The 20998-nt window shown below is 34.1% G+C and overlaps 1 protein-coding gene across 4 annotated transcripts in view; it reads right to left on the bottom strand.

Moving 5' to 3' along the window:
- Positions 1-20998, bottom strand: part of LOC106457429 (ELAV-like protein 4) — a 66586-nt gene that overhangs the window by 18876 nt on the left and 26712 nt on the right. For all 4 annotated transcript variants that reach the window (XM_022383357.1, XM_022383359.1, XM_022383358.1 and 1 more), the window contains exons 2-3: positions 13412-13633; positions 8094-8197 (exon numbers count right to left, since the gene is read on the bottom strand). In XM_022383357.1, coding sequence (XP_022239065.1) covers positions 8094-8197; positions 13412-13625 — 318 coding nt within the window. In that variant the 5' untranslated portion in view covers positions 13626-13633. The remainder of the gene's footprint in view (positions 1-8093; positions 8198-13411; positions 13634-20998) is intronic.

Here is a 20998-nt window from a genome sequence, read left to right as displayed (position 1 = left end):
ATCTGAATTTCGAGAAACTCTCCACACGCCTATAAATATAACCAACGCGACGCGCCAAAAAAGAGTATCTACGATTGGTTTGCTATAAACTTCGGAAGCTATAACTGTGCTTGTTATAACGCTTATTAATCGGAAAACTTCAGATATTTGACCAGAAGCATTTACAAAGTTCGAACGTTACAAATCATTTAACTTCAGTGGATTCTCATTGGACATTGGTATTTTTACGAAAGCATTATATAACTTCACGGTAGAAAACTCGGCGTGTGTGGCTGGTGAATAACGAAGGACAAAGCTAGCTAGTTCCCCGTTAAGCGAATCGTAACTACATCAACTCGTAATTAACTCGCTCATTGTGAACCCTCGATAAGATATCAAGGAAGTTCCAGACTGGAAAGAAGACTTTATATTGTTTGTAAGTTTGTAAAACTTTTGTATATAAATCATTCTGTGTAATAACTTTTATTGTAAATTGTATTATTGTTTGTATATTAAAACATATTTGTGTTAGAAAACTGTGCGTATCAATCTTGTTGGCAACAATCATAAATTGGAGATATATCGTCATATATTTAAGTACTAAATTTAAGTTATCAGTTAACTCAGTTTCAGACCTTTCGAAATGGTAATACGTAACATATTAGAAAGTTTGCACGCTCTACAAGTCAGTAGACCAGTATAAATGCGTTATATAATGACGTAGCTTTGCAAAGTCGAACTTATTTTAGCTTCTCGGAGTATATTTTGTGTTGAAGTTTATTCTAGAGTTGCTATCGCTAGTAATCGATGACGATTGGTCACGCACGATAGCAATATGGCTGTTGTTTCTTGCTGTTCACCCCATTAGTTTTGTGTATAGCATTGTCAGAGAGCGAGCTACAAACAATGCGTTAAATAACTAGACAAACAACAGTGTTATTTGTGGTAATCATAGTCTTTAAATGATTATATACCATGTTATTTGTATAAAGAAGGTATTGCTGTTTTTTGAAACAATAACTCCAGTAGTTTGCAGCGTAGGATAGCACGTTAACTGAGGTGAAATGTATAACATATTATATTTTCCCATTTTCAGCTATTGTGCATGTGATAATACCAGATTAAGTGTAACGAAACTTTGTTGTTTATTTTAATTCAGTTTTCAGTTGTACTGCACCAGTTAATAACAAATTAAACGTGGCGGAATATTGTGTTGTATGTTATTTCATTTAATTCTGTTTTTATAGTTGTTCTGCACCAGATGATACTAGGATAATGGTAGTGAAACGTTGTGCCTATGTTATTTACTTTCATACCATTTGTAGCTGACTTGTACACAATCCAATGAGTACAGGATTATAGATATATATATATTTTTTACGTGATATTGAGTGGTAGGATTCCTCCATCGTGGTTGAAATATATAATACTATTCAGTACTCTGACAAATCCACCACTAATGACTACCGCTTTTGAAGCCAAAACTTTACAGAATGCCATGACTTTTAAAAACTATTAAGACTACAAGATTCAGTGACGTGAAGAACACACAAAATCAGTAAATAACACCGAATCACACAAAGCTTAGACAAATGGAAGCGTTGTATACTTATAGAGATTATGCGTTATGTGTTTTATAGAGATGAAACGTTGAATGGCTTATGGAGATGAAACGTTGTAAGGCGTATGGAGATAATACGTTGAATGGCATATTAAAGAAATGAAAAGTTGTACGGCTTACGGAGATGAATTGTTCAATGCTTTATAGAGCCGAAACGTTGTATGACTTATAAAGTTGAAACGTTGTATGTCTTATAGAAATCGTATTTTGTATGATTCACTGTTAATTAATTTTTCAGCTGGTTTGTAGTGTGATATGTTTTTGTATTAGCATGGCTAAACCTCACTGTCTTTTATTTTAATTTTTTATTTAATGTGTAGGTAATGAACAATGTTAACTTTTTGGCGAAAGCTAGTGTTACCTTTCTCTAGTTATTATATGCCGTATAACGTTTTCTATTACTTGTATAATACGACCTTGTTAGTTTAGTTAAACTACCATCCATAAATGTTATTATTAGTTGTGTTTTCTACTGCTGTTATTTTAGTATTTATTATTGTTTGTTTGTTTTGAATTTAGCGCAAGGGCAATCTGCGTTAGTCGTTCAATATTTAGTAGTGATAGACTAGAGGAAAGGCAGCTAGTCAACATCACCCACCGCCAACTCTTAAGCTATTCTTTTACCAACGATTAGTGGGACTGATCATCACATTATAACGTTCCTACGGCTGAATGGGCGAGTATGTTCGGTAACAGGGATTCGAGCTCGCGACCCGTAGCTTACAAGTCGAGCGCCACGATTTATTAAGTCAACTTATTAGTATAATCATACAAGTATCTAAATATGACTTATACTTTTCAGCTAAAGTTCTTAACTGTTTTCATGTATTTATTTATTAGATCCGAGTTGTTGATAGCAGTCTTGAACTTACTTATATATGTGTGTGTGGGAGATGTGACTTTTTTTATTAACTTCATTTTTAACATTGCTCATAGCAAATTACGTAACATTGCTGTAATGAAATGCGTGGTTAGTCTAATTTTTGAAGTTATACTTATATTTCAGAATCTGTTCAATATATTTTAAATGAAATATTTCTCTTATGTTAAATGTTAATATTAGAGAGTGCAAGACTTTGATTACTTCCTGACATTATAAGAAGAGGAGTTAAAATCCAGGATAGAAACAAAAAACGATATTTCGAACCTGATGGTACTTACAATTTTTACATATTAAATACACTCTAGAAGACAACAACCATATATATTTATAATACACACACACACACACACACACACACATATATATATATAATACACACACACACATATATGTATATATAATACACACACACATATATATATATAATACACACACACACACACACACATATATATATATAATACACACACACACACACACACATATATATATATATAATACACACACACACACATATATATATATATATATTTGCATTCTTTTCCGTAACTTTCCAGCCCCATCTCTATTACTAAACAATGGCACATGTCGGAAGCTATTTATCTTTGATCTCAAATTAATTAAAGTCACACAGTCGAGGCCGAGAAATCAGTTTTCGTTGGTCACTGGCAGTTATATTTCACGAAGATTATAAAGAGATTTCCTTACATCGATGTGATGCTTTCCTATGGGATCAATGACAGGTATAAATCTCTGGATAGACGACTAGCGTATTTTTGTTATTGATCTTTTAGTATGTTGTTTTAACTTCCATGAGCTTATGTTGTTGGATGTTCACAACCGCCATTACATGAAGGCTTACAAGTATGTTCAGGTTTCGTGTATTGGTAAGCTTTGTGGATTTTAAGGCTAGGAGATAACTGGTGTCTTTGCGTTTAGTAACAAACGTTTCATTATAGTTAACTTTATTAATGCTATTGCTTATAATGCTTAAGATAATTTTGAATAATTTGTTTTTAATAAATTTTTCATACTTTTGAATATTGTTTTGCATTGTTAGCTTAGCATTTCAATTAAGTACAAACCTAAATTCAAGTTGTATGAACATCATCATATCCAGGGAACAAAGACAAGAGAAGAATGTGTTAAACTTTAATCCTATACACGAAGCCTGAACAATACATCTCACTTGCTCATGTCCTTCTGTTGTTTTAGAGCAAAGCCACATTGAACTACCTACTGTGTGTACGGCAGGGAATTGATCCCCGGCTTTAAGTCTTGCAAATGCTACACGTGTAGAACAGCCTATATTTTAGTAAACCTTCCAAATGACTCGTTTCCTTAGATGTAGATAAAGATGTGTCGTCCATTTTGGATAGAGCATGCAGGAATTGCTAAAGACGCCATTTCTCTTCAGCGAGAGCTTGCGCAGTTTGATGGCTGAGTAAATGTATACTTAGCTCTGTTCTCACGTACAGTTCTTTAATGCAGATGTATTCACTTGAATAATAGATACATAGGGCAATCTCATCTGCCTCATTTTCATATATAACAAACAGTCTGTGAGCCCACTTCTTCCTCTTTACAACGTAGTGTTTTAACATCCTGGACACCTCTTTCATCTAGGGCCACACTCTTGTTCTCCTCTTTATATCTTCCTAAACAATAGAGCTCCTTTATGACCCTTCCAGAAGGAAGATCTACTTCCGACGAAGGAACTGTAGTAATGCAACCTTGTTTTCCAGTTCGCCAACAAATTTTCGAAAATTTTGAGTTTGTAAACTTCCTTTTATTGCATAACCATCAAGCTTTAACTCTCTGTGTTTCTTTTCAAGTGGCCCCTTGTTACAGTAAAAGTATGTGTTTTGTTTTCCATAAGGAAATCCAGGGGATGGATTGCGTTTCTGCTGTCTTGATAGGTCATGAAACGTTTCACCTTTCAGAAAGACCATTTCTTCTCCATGTGTTTCGATGACATCAATCACGATTGCAAGTGGTAAAACGTAACCAAGAAATGCCTTCTGAAGAAAAAAACTCAAAATCCACGTAAAAAATAATAATTTAAAGGTAATGCAGCTTTAAAGAAAACTCTAAGTTGTTTCTCTAGCCAACACCATTACATCACCATTACCACTACTTCAAACAAGTAGTTACTCAATCGTCAGCAAGAACTGTTAAACAGTCCATGTGGTGGCACTTTCTACATTAAATTTGTGTAACAAAAAAGAAAGAACAACACAAAATCCTTGCAACTGTGGAGGTGAATGAACTTTATTTGTAGTCAAGATTGGTATTAGTAACATCTCCAGAAGGCGCTCCAAAGATATCCCGCTACCCAGGTCTGTGTGAAATTGTCCGAATTTGGCCACCCTACGGTTTTTATAATTTGCTCAAAGATGAAGAAAAATAAGTCCAACCTTTTAAAGCAAGACCAGCACTTCCTACCCGCCTTGATCCCCTGGGTGTGAGATGTTATTGCGATTACAGCTGAAAATACCATTAACAGCAAGGGTATATAACTGATGATTCAATGCAATAGGTTTCAGCTTTCTTATCTATTGATATATGACATTTAGTACTTCTGGTCAGTTTTTTGTATAGGATAGGCTTCATTAACTTATATGTTATTTTCCAGTTCTGATTCACATTGTTGACTCGCTGTTTCGCTGCCAAGAACAAATATAATATTATTTGACTGTTGTCCATCTTCTAAAGTGGAAACACACACACACACACACATATATATACATATATATATGCATGTATATATTCAATAATTTTATTCAGATAGTGCAAGCACGTTTACAAAACCCACGTGCTATAATTACTAACCTGTCAGAACAAAAGTTGTTGGGCACTACCGCAAAAACCCGATTATTGAAATCACGAAAGTATTATCGAGTCTATCAACAATAACAACAACAAAAACAAATAATGAAAGATCCGTATAAGAATGTGCTGACAAAATTAACACATTTTCTGTATAGATAGAATACAGAGATCAGTCAACTAGCCTGTCCACACTTACAGCTGCCTACAAAAGGTTTGGTCTCGTATACAATTTGATTAACAGGGAAGACTAATTAGAAACGCAATACATTACGTTTTTGGTATTACTCTGTTGATCTTAATGTAACACAACACTAGGAATTTTAATGAGGAATGTATTATACACGATAGCCTCAAAAACTGTGTTTAATGTGTGATCAAAAGCTGTGTTTAACATGTGATCAAAAGAAACCATAGTGAAATGAGAAGAATAAATTGATCGCAACTTGTTGAACTTGCAGTGGTAAACGTCAGGGAATATTAATCTTTATTGTTAACTATAAGTTGTACAAAACACTTTTTGAAGAGAAAATGCACCGCAGAAAACGTATGAATAACTGAACATATTGTCAATGTTTCCTATTGAAACAATTACTCGATTACCAGGGTTTTACCAGGGTGTTTCGTTTTATTCTGTTGGTATGATAACTTTTCAGATACTGCTCTTTCAGAAAACTTTTACAAAGGAAAAAAATAAATATTTTTTTGATTATATGTTTCAACATGCAAGCCATCAAAGTTGGTAATATAGTAATGGGATATGAGTAAAAGGCTTCATTTAACTCGCCTGAAGAAATCCGTTCGGCCAATCGGGATTTCTGTTACATGTTTATCTAAAAACCTAACCATTAGGCTTTTATATAGGTATATACAACTACGTCGTATTGGTTATATTTCAATCTGTTTTTGTGTATTGACGGTTAATTTCTAATTATAATATTTTCCCAAAAGTAATATCTCAGCAATATATATAACGAGTAGTAGTGGTGTATTTCATGTGGAAAAAATACATTTCTTTACAAACATGATCCGTGGTTTAATATATATATATCTAACTAGTTTCTTGAACAACAGAGGGGCACATATGTTTATTTTGATTTTTTGATTTTGTTGAATTTCGCGCAAACCTACTCGAGAACAACCTGCGCTAACAGTCCCTAGTTTTGAAGTGATAGACTTGAGGGAGAGCACCTAGTCAACAGCACCTACAACCAATTCTTGGGCTATTCTTTACTAACGAATAGTTGAATTGACCACCGCATAATAACACCCTCATGCTTAAAAGGTGACGGGGTTCGAGCTCGCGACTCACAGATTGCAAATCGAGTGCCCTAACCACCAGGTTATGCCGGGCCTATATTTTATTGATAATTTAATTTAGTAACAAGTTATATATTCATATAGAATTCAATTCAACATAAACTCCTTAGAATACGTTTCTATTTTAAATAATATCGAGCGAAAATTACAGCTGGAACAAATGTACTTATTTCGATCTTAATGCCAAACAACCCAAGTGAAACAGAGTTGTTAATACAGTTGGGACTATTCTCCGTATCTCAATTGGATTATTAGGTTTTATATTTTCTTAAAATAATTAATTAATTAATTTAAGTTGGAAGTCAAATGAACACTTGAATGTCTCATTAGAATTTCAGTCTTTAATATTACCAGATAAATATCTAAGTGGAAGTTAATGAATAGCAATTATTATTGAAGTGCCATTTTGGACAGAATAACGAATTTCGACAAACTATTTCTCTTTGGTAAATTTTAACCTCATCTTAGTTTGCCGAGCGATATTTCTATAATCATGAAAAGTTTATTTACTTTTATTAAAATGATTAATTAATCAAGTTCGGAGTCAGATCGCTAATCGAATTTTTTTTATTGAGCTATCTTAGAATGCGGGATTCACGTTTATTGATTAAATGTTTGAGTGGAGGTTAGTGACTAGCGAAACCATTGAAGTGTCATTTTGAATAGAATAACGAAGTTTTTCGAAAAACCAGTTCTCTTCAAACGCACGTGAGATCAATAAATTTCAATCATATCATGCTGGACAATATTTAGATAAGTCCAATTCCAAACTATATTTGATTGTATACTGTGATAGTGCGTCATAAAAAAAAGAGGTCCTCAGAAAGAAACGTTCGTCAGTTTTCGGTCTTGCACTCACAGATGTTCACAGTGTGGTTGTCTTGGTAACGCTATCCACGCCAGGAAACCGACTTCCTTTGTAGGTGAAGAACGTATCGATTGTCATCGCTCCGGATCCCCATTAACGCAGCGAGTACAACTAATTTAGAAGGAAACAGACATTCTGAAACCAGCAAAGCGAGATAGCCTGTCCACATGGTTTTTACGATTTTGTCTGGTTTGTTAATGTCGAAAAACGTTAATGGTGGAGTTATACAGTCATCACTTTTTCGTAAAAAATCTTACTGATATAAAAGTAAAGAGAGCATAGTTTAAAAAAACTACCCTTCACAAATGGAACATCTCGTAAAGAACATTTAATATTGATAGTACTGCGTAAAACATACAAATATTTGTTGTATCTTAGAAAAACAATTAGAACTGACGATGTAAGAAAAACTGAAACCCAATTACAAGAACTCAAATTAAGTTGTTAGGAGAGAGTACGTTCAATTATTTTATTACAGTTCTCACCGCAAATTTTAAGTAAAATTTCTCACCCAACACTGATTATTGGATCTGATAATAAGAACTATCACGCATGACTCTTCTACATCAAAACTATATTTAAGTAACACTTACTTTGATGGTTTTATTCTGTAGCCTGAGCCCGTTGAGTGTGTTGATCGCTTTCTCAGCATCATCTGCACGAATGTAGTTCACAAAACCATACCCGAGACTCTGGCCTACAGAAATGAAAGTAATTAAACGTGTAGTAACGGGAGCACTCGAGCAAATGAAAACAGAACTATAATTGATTAACAACAATTATTTTTCATACGAATCCAATTTCCTAAAACCAAAATACAACCGCTGGCTGGAGTATGAACAGTTAAGTTCCTGAGGGACCTAAAATACTTCCTGACAGTAACAATCATTCAGCTGGTACTAAGCCGAAACATACAAAATAAAAACAACATGCCACATAGATACCATTGTCAGCCACCGAGAACAGTCAGACAAAATTTTCGTATGATCACGTATATACCTAAACAAACATTGATTTGATAACCATTCAAATATGGACTCTGTAGAGTGCAAAGCGATACAAGCACGGCCAACTTTAAATATTCTCCATAACTTCGAACTCAGATCAGGCGTATGATACTATATGACATTTTCGTTGTTTATTGAACGCAAAACTACGCAGTAAGCTATCTGTGCTCTACCCACTGCGAAAAATCGAACCCTAGATTTTGTCGTTGTAAGTCCGTAAACTTTCCACTGACCCACCAATGGATAGTTCAGGTGAAACTGTAACTGATGAAGTAGCCCCTGTTATATTGTATATATATATATATATATATTTATGGGACACTCTAAGCGTTGGTGTAAAAAAAAATTTATTAGCATCGCAGATACAGATTTGCATAGACATAACCTTAACTGGATTCACACCTCCATACAAAAATAAAAGTTCGTGAGCCACAAATCAAAAGGCAAATCTTCTTTTATTAACGTTTAAAAAACAACCTGAATCTTAAAAACAATTCTTGTATATTGTGAGACAAAAGAAGTACTGAAATATTAAGATCTTATTTTGCACACATTTTTTCCCTCCAAAGAATGATTGGGATTATTAACACTTTGTCAATGTTATACCTTTGATCAGTCAGGTTGTTCTCATTATGAAGCTATTCGACTTCTAGAATAACAACAAATGTTGTTATAAAAGGCTTAATTTGAGAAAATGTGTAATCAGATGCTGTTACTTATATATTAGTTTCCATTGATGACTTTTTTTTTAGCTTCATTCACACACACACACACAGGAGAAGTCTGGAACACAGCTGTTGCTTATACAACTAACTATCTGGTTATCCCTCCCCCCAACCTTCTGTCCCGTAAATTTTGAAGCGTGGGGAAAGAGAGAAAAGCATGCCTTTAGACCAGCTGTCTTTACCTGAAACGAATTCTACACGCCAGCATAAACTGTCAAAACCAAGATGTGAAATATATGAAATAATATACTCAACATGGAAAAGTATTATGTAATACTTTTATAGAATATAGTATTTTAAGCAAGCATGCTAACTGCCAGTTGTACTATTTATATAATAACATTCCCCACGTGCTAGGAAAACCCTTACGAGATAGAGTAATGACTACAGACCTATATTTAAGGAAGACAAATAACTATATTATAAGTACTATGTCCAAATATTCTACAAAAACGTTGCATATTTTTTATATCAAAACGTTTTCAAACATACTTCAAAAAAAAATATCATGCATTCTTCAATATGAGTTAAAGCTGTGGCATACAAACGTTTTAAGATAACTTTCATGAATTAAAGTTAACATAACACCAGCCATATGTTGAATTAATCTAAATTAATCTAAATCTCGAAACCTTGACTGAAAACTACCTTTCGAGACTCAGGTCAGCAAAGCGAGCACGCGCGTGCTTTCGCCACGAGAACTATCTGTGACTCGGGTCAGCAGAGTTTTGTTTGTTTGTAATTAAGCACAAAGCTACACAATGGGCTATCTGTGCTCTGCCCACCACGGGTATCGAAACCCGGATCCTAGCGTTGCAAGTCCGCAGACATACCGCTGTGCCACTGGGGGGCCAGCAGAGTTTTAGCAAAACTTTTCATGGTTTTTACTATACCTCTTGGTTGCATGAACATGTTAGTAAAGAGGTAGCAAAGCTGTGTACGAAATGCATGTTTCAGTTTTACGCTGTATAAAGCAATGCTATGTTTTATTTTAAATTTGTTATGCGATATTTTAAAATATATATTACAGCTTTCTAAAACATCTCCTTTCATAATACAACTGCTATGTTCATATCCGTTGACATGCTTCTAAAAAAAGCTTCAGACATTTGAAACTTTTTATACGTAATAATCCACATACGTCTGGCACACGATGCACGAGCTAGAACTTTCATAAGTATTATGTGAAACGCGAACACGTTATTCAATCGAATTAAAAGAAACTTTCTTCATGCACAACCGATTGAGTTTTTTGAAACGAACATTTGTTTACTATAATTAGTGGTATATTGTAAAATCTGTTATCATGTGATACAGTCTTGCAAAATCTGGCAACATATGCTACCATCATTTCAGAACAATTTAGTGTTAAAAGGATGTTTTTATCTAACATCTCTAGAAGTGTGGAGAATATTCTGCTTTCGGTTAGGTCTTTTTTTTGGGGGGGGAGAGTAGTGGTGGGAGTTGTGGAGAACTGACAGTTGGATCACTCGAAAACGGTAGTGAAGAGTAATGAAACGGGAATTGGATTGTTGGATAGAGAATGGATTAGAATATAAATGTTCAAACATTGCTTGTATTCAGTTGACCAAAATCTATGAATAGCAGTCAGAAGTTCTCAAAATTTCTCAGGAACAAAGTATATTTTCTTTCATATTGTGAATATAATGATTAATAATACCCTAAATAAGAGCTCATCATAGTTACTTAAAGTTTGTTTGATCCATGACACACAACGGTTGTCTATAACGAAAACAAGAGATGAACAGGAAAAATTGAAACCGGATTTCTCATGGTTCCCATCGTCATTCTTTATTCATACTCAAACATTGTCAGGTATAAATAACTTCTAGGATGTCCTTTTTTTTCTAGCTTGCACTCAGCTGGTTTTCATCTAAAACCAACACACAAAAATGTGGCCATCTGGATCATAATGTCAACAATACTATCCTACCACAGAATACATTTAATGGGTGCCCTTGTTTACTACTTGTTTTCGTCTAAAACCAACACACAAAAATGTGGCCATCTGGATCATAATGTCAACAATACTATCCTACTACAGAATACATTTAATGGGTGCCCTTGTTTACTACTACTTGTTTTCGTCTAAAACCAACACACAAAAATGTGGCCATCTGGATCATAATGTCAACAATACTATCCTACCACAGAATACATTTAATGGGTGCCCTTGTTTACTACTACTTGCTTTCGTCTAAAACCAACACACACAAGTGTGATCATCTGGATCATAATGTCAACAATACAGAATACATTTAATGGTTAACCTTGTTTACTACTCCGTTAGCAAGTTATTTATTCTATTCTAACCATCAAATTAAGACTTGTTTTTATACCATTCTCTACTTGTGTTGTCCATATCCTGAATCATACTGAGTAATTTTATGGTTTTGCTCAGTGTAAAGAAAACAAGGGTGACATAAATTATTTCTATGTAAAATACAATGGGGGGAGGGCACCACCAATAACTACAATGGGATTAATTACAATATTGGCGGTATGTTTCTTTAAATATTTTTGTTTGACTTGCATGTTATTAGGGGCCCTGTAACTAACAGTGTCATATGGGCTGACAAGCAATCTGGCACGAATACAGAAAAATATTGTTAAAAAACCAATCGGGTTCACATGGATCTCTTCGGTAATTTACAGGTTAAACTACTTGTGGAAAAAGTGCAGCCCAGTTAATAATAATTATCATGGTGATATTGAAATGGTGCTCAAATGTTAAAATTGGAGGTGCACTTTTTTGATGTCACAACGTTGGAAAAGCCGCCACCACTCAAAAAAAGAAGGTACTATCTTTTGCAAATATGGAAAGGTTTCGTGTTTGCAGGATGTGTAAATAAAACTATACAATTAACCTATAGGCTAATATTCAAATAATTCAGATCTCGACCTGCATCTTCTTTCCAAACTCGATATCGTGCTTTATATCAAAATGTATTAATGAACAATTATTTATTGGTTATGAGGGGGAAAAAATACTCTGTTACCCGAAATTACCAGTCAATAATTGTTTTATTCTACCCCCTCTTTTGTTTTGTTTTTACTAAAATGTGATTACTTGTCACTGTCACATAGTATATTTAGCCTACATCCCCTGGCCTATATCTAAATCTCAAAGTTAAACATTTCATTAAGATTTTGATCCCATTTTAAGAATCAATAATAAATCAATTAGATCTAGAATTTGTTTAATTTTTAAAATATGTATATCATCATGTGATTACACAATAAACGTATAAAGTACACACCTGTCTAGACTCAGTACAAAATTTTCTTAGAATCCTGGTGAGATTTGTGACGTTGTTTGTAAATTAAGCCTAAATGAATCATCGTGATTTTACTGTATTGCAAAAAAATTGTCGTCTGCAAAATGATGCTGCCTAAACGACTCTGTTACTCTTTATATGTGATTAACTGAAATCTTACGCCATAAGAGATGTCCACATTTATTTTACGGATTTAAACAAATTGTTAGTAATTAGGCCTAAATGAGTCAACATGTTTTCGCTGTATTGCAAAAAATTGTTGTTTGCAAAGTTCTGCCGTAAGCACACATGGCAACGGCCATGACAACCGAGCAACACTGATGTGATCTGTTGTCTAGCTTTTAAAGTAAAACTGAAAAATGTTAAAATGTTTCATACCACATGAAGCCCTCTCGGCAAATCACGACAAATAAAGACGATTGTTTGTTGTGTGATTTTTATTTTTAGTTTATAGATGCGTATTCCTGTATTCTTTCAATTTCCACCTGATAATCATCTATGAATGAACACGAAAGCTCCTGTAATGAAACAATCAAAATTATAAATATAATATTTGTACTCAATGAATACAACGCAGATAGCCCATTGTGCAGCTTTGTGTTGAAATACATCTGAATATAACACTGAACTATAGCAGTATATAAATAATCATCAACAGTGAAATACCGTTCAAATATACTTTTGTAAGTTTATATTGCACAGTTAACTCAAACGGAGTCTTCCTTCTTCTTTCAAAAAGGATTGAAGTTGTTCATCCCCCAAGCTTATACAGATTGTAGTGTCATCAACGAGATAACAAAATTTAAAACTTAAAGGCATAGTTTTAATACACCTGGATCTTAACCAAACTTCTTAAAAAATGCAACAGTTGTGAAACTACCTGTGACTTTGTCCCTTATCAGTTTACACGATTCCACCTCCCCGATGCTAGAGAATAAACTTCGTATTTCTTCTTGAGTCATAGTCTGGGGTAGATAGTTGACGATCAGATTCGTTTTGCTGTCCTCGGACATTATTGAGCCTGTCTGAACTGTGTTATGAATGGTACCGTTTTGTTGTGGTGACACCACCGTTGTCGTATCCATACCATTCATTTGTGTCACTAAATAATAAAACATAAATTTCATGTTAGATCTCCCGTAAAAAGTTCACTATATGCCAACAAACATTTCAAAAGAGTGTATTTTGAGAAAATTGAAAATTCTAAAAAAACAACATGTTTTTATGTTTTCCCTTTTTAGCCATGTAATGTAAAACATGTATAAAAAATTTTCGAAAAATATTCCATACATTTTTTTGCACCACTTTAAATAGATAGAGGTAAGAGGGTAGAAGTAGCAGTGGTTGTGTAAAGTCGGTTGGAATTGTGAAACCATAGAAACTGTTAATAAGAGTTACAAAAGAGAACAATAAAGTAAGTTAGAGGTATAAAATTATGAAAGAGTATGGAACAAATTGCATTTCTATAACAACAAGAGAAAGTGTAAAATTAGAACAGGATTTCAATTAAAAAAAGGAAAGAATTTTGGAGAAACTTTAAGTAATTTTATTTATTTTTTAACATTTTTAATATACTTAATTCATACATGGAAATATTTAATTTAGTTGGAAAACGCCATTTGAAAACTTTTTGTTATAGGTTCTCAGTAGAATTATATCCTAAAGAGTGACTTTTGAAATCACGAATCCGGTCGAAGAGATAAATAAAGGAGAGAAAAATATGAAGTACACGATGTTAACACGAGTAGTAATTATGGAATACAAGATCAGCCAGGTCTAATTTGGTTATAATACTGAAAGTAATTATGAAACACATAACGTACTACAAGAGTTACCAGATCTAGCTTTGTTATGATATTGAGAGTAATTATAAAACACATAAAGTATCGCAAAAGTAACCATCTCAAACCTGGTTATGATATTGAGAGTAATTATGAAATACTTGATATAATTACAATGATAACCAGATTTAGTGCTATCACTATAGTGACACAAGTCATAACTGCCAAAATGGTCATGACATTGAGAGTAGTAATTATAAAAAAACTTTCTATAGCTATAGCACAGTTACGAAACAAATCGCTTCACTATCATATGAACCAGAACCCAGATAGCATAGCTATCAAATAAACTAGAAAGCAATCAATCGAAGTACTGAATCTCGATTTAGGTTCGCAACTCATAACTTTTGTTGAAGGCAAAACAAACCTGAAAGACACAATGTTATATACGGCAAGTTCGGTCACCATATTCATATTCAATGTGCAGGTAATCAAGGTAACAATGAGCTTTAACAACGCAACTTCTCTAACACAGTAACAAACATCATTCACCGTACGCGGCACCCATCTAGTGTAACAGTAAAAGGCCAAAAACAAGCTTAATTTTAATGATCTAAAATAAAGCCTCTCGTTTCTGTACCACAGCTTCTTTCCTGCTTCTTTAGGTTCTGTACATGACACACACTAAAGTAAACATTTTGAGTTAAAGAATATCTTTACCAATTTTAATAGGTGTAGCGCACATCAAAGCTAAAATCTGATATACAAAAAAAAAAAACATCCACATTGCATTAGAATGGTTTCCGAAATTACCATGAAAACGAATGTAGGTTGAAAGACGACTTACGATCTATGCTTTTCTATTTTTAGGTAGAGATGTAATATTCTTAGTTAGTTAATCACAGGTCCACACTGACAACGTATAAAAAGCAAAGCTGAAATCAACATTTTTCAAAGTTGCTAGATATTTCTTGTTTTGTTTCTCATTTTTGTGTGAAAGTAATTTTCAAGTAAACGATAAAGCTGGGCGATAAAAGTGCAGCCTACACAAAATATCTAATTAGTACAAATCAAAGTATTCGTTACATAAAAATATTGCAACTTTTAACAATCCAAGGTTCCTGAAGTAAGCAGTATTTTACCTTTAAATAAGTATGATTGTGTTGAAATTAAATTAGTGTACCAATCTAGACAACAATTATTTTAAAAAAATATTCAAGAGACAAGTCATGTAAGATGCTAGCAACAGATGTTTTAAAAGTAATTCTATCCTACTGTTTATGAAAATTGCTGTTGCCAAGCCGTGTATTTGAAGTGAATCACAGGATTCAAGATGGCGGCCAAAATGGTGGCCTGATCAATAAATTGTGATTTCTTTGGGTTTTATATCAACTAGAATGGGAAGTTCAGAAAAACTTATGGGATTATTTGTGTCAACATATTTAATGATGCATGTTTCGAAGGTGTACAAAATGTTCGAAAATCAATTTTGTAAGATAACCAAAAGTAAGTACGGACTCTTGATCAGTAGCTTTTATATAAGGAACGAGACAATTAGCTCACAAATGTCAGCAGCGATTGGCTCTATCCTACCGCTGGAAGACCGACATCACGTTGGACAAACCCTTTCAGTGTTTGGTGTTGATTTTTCACTTCCCCTGTGGTTCACATTGAACTGTCTGCCGGTTGCCACAAGCAACATCGAGATGATGAGGAAGCTGTTGTTATCACAGCTTATGAGGCTGTGAGGACATTTAAACTTCCGTTCATTTAGACGCATGAACTTCCCCTGGTGCCTTTTGCGTTGGCCGAAATTAATGGTGGAGATAAAACAGCACTGACTAATCTGCTGACATTAGATATCCAATGTCCTGAGCAGATTGAGCACCTTAAAATGTCATCTCAACTGATTACCGATGTCCAGACAATGATTACTGTTCTGGGAAAAACATATAAATACAACTACATTTGGCGCTCTCGCTAATATTTTTGTGGAACAACTGAAAGAAGGTGGCTCAGCATACAACAGAGTTGATGCTGCGTTCAATCGTTGTCGAGAAAAATCAGTCAAAGCCAGAACTTGTCAGAAGCACTCAAAGACGCCCCAACCATTAAAAATGTGTCATTTAGAACAGAGACTTGTCACTGCCAAAGAACTGAAGAAACATTTTAGCATTGCCAGAGAACAAGGCAAATCTTGTTCGCTTCTTCTCTACACAGCTTATTTGAGACAATTCTCCGAATCTTATAGTTGTTTTTAAATGGGAGTTTCGCAGATGAGTAACAAGGAATATCAACCACTCTCTCAACAAATGTGACGCTACTGTAAGCATCAAAATGAGACAGAAAGTGCACGAAGTCAACAGCAGCTTTGATGGAGTAATTGTTTCAACTCGGGACACTGATCTATTTCTGCTTCTGATTCATTACTTTGAGAAAACGCTGTTCGCGAAACTATGGTTGATGGCTGGAACATCAAAGAGGAGGAATTTTGTCCCGATTCACACGTTATGTGATCACTTGCAATCAATGCTGAAATCCAATTTGCTTGCATTTCATATACTTACTGGGTACGATGTGACACGTTAGTACAAGCAACAGCAAGCATGCAACGTGTCATGCTGAGCCGCTTTACAAACCTGGGAATGTTCCTTTAACTGAAAATGCAATACATGCTGCAGAAAAGTTTGTCATGAAGCTTTACAACATCGGACCACGGTTTACTAGTGTAGACTCTGCCCGTCATGCTCTGTTTGTCGCCAAGACAAAAGGAACTGGAGTAACATACTACATCAGCACATAATTCGTTCACACTACCAAAGAGCCACATGAGTGCATGCGCACTACAGTAAAATGAAACTACCTGCTCCAGTTGACTCGGGGTGGAAAGGTGGCTCTTGTCTTGTTCTTTCATCTTAGTTTCCAATTGAAAATTCGGCTTGGTAACAGCATTTTTCGTATTCATTAGGGTCAAATTACACTAAAAACACCTGTTTCCCGCTAATTACTTGACTTGCCTCTTGCATCATATTTTTCTTTTTAAGAGTGCTGCCTAAACTAGATACCTTCCTCTTTCATAATTTACCATCATAGATTTCATCTTTCTTTCCAAGTGAAACAATCCGAGAAAGCTGTTCTACATTGGTATAAACAATGTGGATAAGTAATGTAGGGTAGATAGGAAGAAGATCATTAACAATTTGACATATCCATTCACTTTAAAAAATATCTACTTCCAACGAACCATCTGACCATTATTAACTCAGATGGTTTCACTGAGATGGGCATTTTAAACTTAAATGTAGATTTATTAAATAAATCTACTTCAATATGTTATTGTGGAGGAGGAATTTATTCGATTTATTTTTGTAGAAATTCCTGTAGATTCCGATGAAAATCAATTAGTTTGTTTTCAAGATTGCTTTCGCCATTTTCTAAAGGAACAGTTAACACCTTTCTTTGTATTGCAGAATATGTAATATTACAGTAATTTAAAACATTTATAGTAAAATGTAGCAATTTTCACATATGATGTTATTGGTTACAAGGTATCGAACTATCGGTGACTCAACGGTTACCCTAAGGCCGTGGCTCTTAACCTTTTTTGCTCCATGCCCCACCTCGACACCTCAAAAAATTTGATGCCCCTTAATATAAAAACAAATTTGGTGTTGAAAAGGTATAATAATATAATGTAAAATTTAGAAATTTAATTTTGTGTCACGGAACGTTTTTCGCTCTTCACACCCAAATGAAAATTTGTTCTTATTGTAGCATTTTCAAATTGCCTCCCAATATATTCAAATTGCCCCCCTGTGGGGCGTAAGCCCCACGTTCTAAATCACTGGTCTAAGGGCTTATAACGCTAAAATGTGAATTTCGATACACGTAGAGGGCACAGCACAGATAGCCAGTGTTGTAACTTTGTGCTTAACAATATATATAGGATTGCACCCACACTCGTTCAACGATAAGTTTGGGGGTTTATAATGCTAGAAATTAATTTTCGATACTCACAGTGAGCTCAGCACAGGTAGCCCATTGTGTAGCTTTGTGATTAATTAAAAAGAATAGTAAAGAATGCCTTATAGTATACGAGGACAAACGAAACATGTTAAGCATATCTATAATAATGAAATTAGTCCTACTAATTACTGCTGAGATTCTCTACAAATTATATTTTGAACATAAGTGGTTTCATACAATTTTTTTGGTAGGTTGAGTTAGTATTTTGAGAGTTAAATGTGTAGGGTGTTTTTTCAAGAATTTACTAAAACTGTACTAAGATTTTTTAAGGCATATTTAAAACGTACATCATTCCATCACGTGGCAAGGATTAACATAGTGATGTTTCAAATCTAGCTTTCACTCAAAATAACTTCCAATTCTTCTTGCTACCAGTACACACTGACAAACATTGATGAATGAAAATGAACTGGTAACAATAATAAGATAATATGAGCAATAAGCCTGAAAATACCAAGTGAAGTCCACAATACAATCTTTCTTGGTTATAGTGTTCTCTCTCTCTCCTTTTAGCTCCCCTGTGGCAACGCTAGAATCCAGGTTTCGATACCGTGGTGGGCAGAGCACAGATAGCCTATTATGTAGCTTTGTGCTTAATTATAAACAAACAATAAACAAACTCTCTCTTTTTTTTTCAAAAAGCAAATATTACCCCACCTGTACATTTAACAGGCACATGCTCTCAATGGAATACCGAATAGTTGGCTATTCGCGAGCTTGTTTTATCTATACTGTGTCAAAAAAAAAACGTGTCCTACTCACATTACATTCACATCTGTGGAATTTGTTATACCTTTCCTGCCTTAACTGGTTTTCAATGTGCAATTCTGTACGTATAATATTTTTTTTTTTTTGTTAAATGTATGATGTATATTACACCTGACCCCCATACGTTCTGGAGTTAGGTGAACTTGACTCTCTTACATGTGTGCTTTGTTAAAATTTATGAAGTATATTTCATCTGGGCTGCTCATACCTTGAGTTATAACTGGGTAGTTTTGCGTACCTGGTTATTTTACTTGTATTAGATTTTGTGATATTTGGTACACATGACCTCTCTATACGGAATTGAAAATGTGGATATTTGTATAGATTACTTGATCACTTAAAAACAATCTCTGATCGAACGATCCGAAAATTTATATGTCGATACACACACTCACACAGTTCTAATGCACTGATCTTTTTTTTTCTTTGTAAATGTTTTGTATATGAAACTACCATCTTCATTTACGTGCTAGAATGAAAGCATAACAATAAGTATATAATAATTAATAATGCTTGGAGACGGCTTGAATGGACAATGAAGAAAAACTTTAATATAAGTTTAACATAACATCAAATGTACAACGTTTCGACAAGGCATGATGATGACAAAACCTTGTCGAAACGTTGTATATTTGCTGGTTATTTTCATTTTCATTTTTATTTTCATTTTCATTCATCAATGTTTGTCAGTGTGTACTGGTAGCAAGAAGGATTGGAAGTAATTGTAAAATCCTCAACACGAACATTATTATGATTAGAAACAACTCTGTGGGAACTCTATAATCATTACACGAATATTATTCAACTGAAACATGTACAATTCTTACATTAATACTGTTACGAGTAGATACAATACAGTTGGAACTGTACAATTCTCACATGAAGATTGTTACAATTAGGTACAACACTATATAATGAACAATATAATCCTTCTTCAAGTGGGCATTATTATGATTAGAGAGAATGTATAAAATACTATAAAATCCTTACAGGAACATTACTATGATAGGGAACAGCACAGTGAAACCTGTACAATCCTTATTTGAACATTATAACGATTGAAAGCAGCACAGTAAGGCCTGTACAATCCTTTCATGACCATTATTATGATTGAAAATAGCACAGTAAGGCCTGTACAATCCTTACATGACTATTATAATTATTGGAAATAGCACAGTAGGGCCTGTACAATCTTTACATGACTATTATAATTATTGAAATAGCACATTAGGACCTGTACAATCCTTACATGTCTATTATAATGATTGGAAATAGCACAGTAGGACCTGTACAGTCCTTACATGTCTATTATAATGATTGGAAATAGCACATTAGGACCTGTACAATCCTTATTTGAACATCATAACGATTGAAAGCAGCATATTAGAACCTGTACAATCCTTACATGACTATTATAATGATTGGAAATAGCACATTAGGACCTGTACAATCTTTACATGGAAATTATTATGCCTGGAAGCAGTATAGAAAGACCAGTACAGTCTTTATACAAACATTACAATAATTTGAAACAGCACAATGAAACCTGTATAATCTCTAGATGTATATTATAACGATTGAAAACAGTTCAGTAGGATCTGTACAATCCTTACATGAACGTCATTATGAATGGAAACAGTACAGTAAGGCCTGTACAATCCTTACATGAACGTCATTATGAATGGAAACAGCACAGTAAGGCCTGTACAATTCTTACATGAACGTCATTATGAATGGAAACAGCACAGTAAGGCCTGTACAATTCTTACATGAACGTCATTATGAGTGGAAACAGTACAGTAAGGCCTGTACAATTCTTACATGAACGTCATTATGAATGGAAACAGCACAGTAAGGCCTGTACAATTCTTACATGAACGTCATTATGAATG

This window comes from Limulus polyphemus, unplaced genomic scaffold (assembly GCF_000517525.1).
Source record: "Limulus polyphemus unplaced genomic scaffold, Limulus_polyphemus-2.1.2 Scaffold330, whole genome shotgun sequence".
NCBI classification, from domain to species: domain Eukaryota; kingdom Metazoa; phylum Arthropoda; class Merostomata; order Xiphosura; family Limulidae; genus Limulus; species Limulus polyphemus.
The sequence above is the reverse complement of the archived record's forward strand: the minus strand, read 5'-3'. Positions and strand labels throughout refer to the sequence as shown.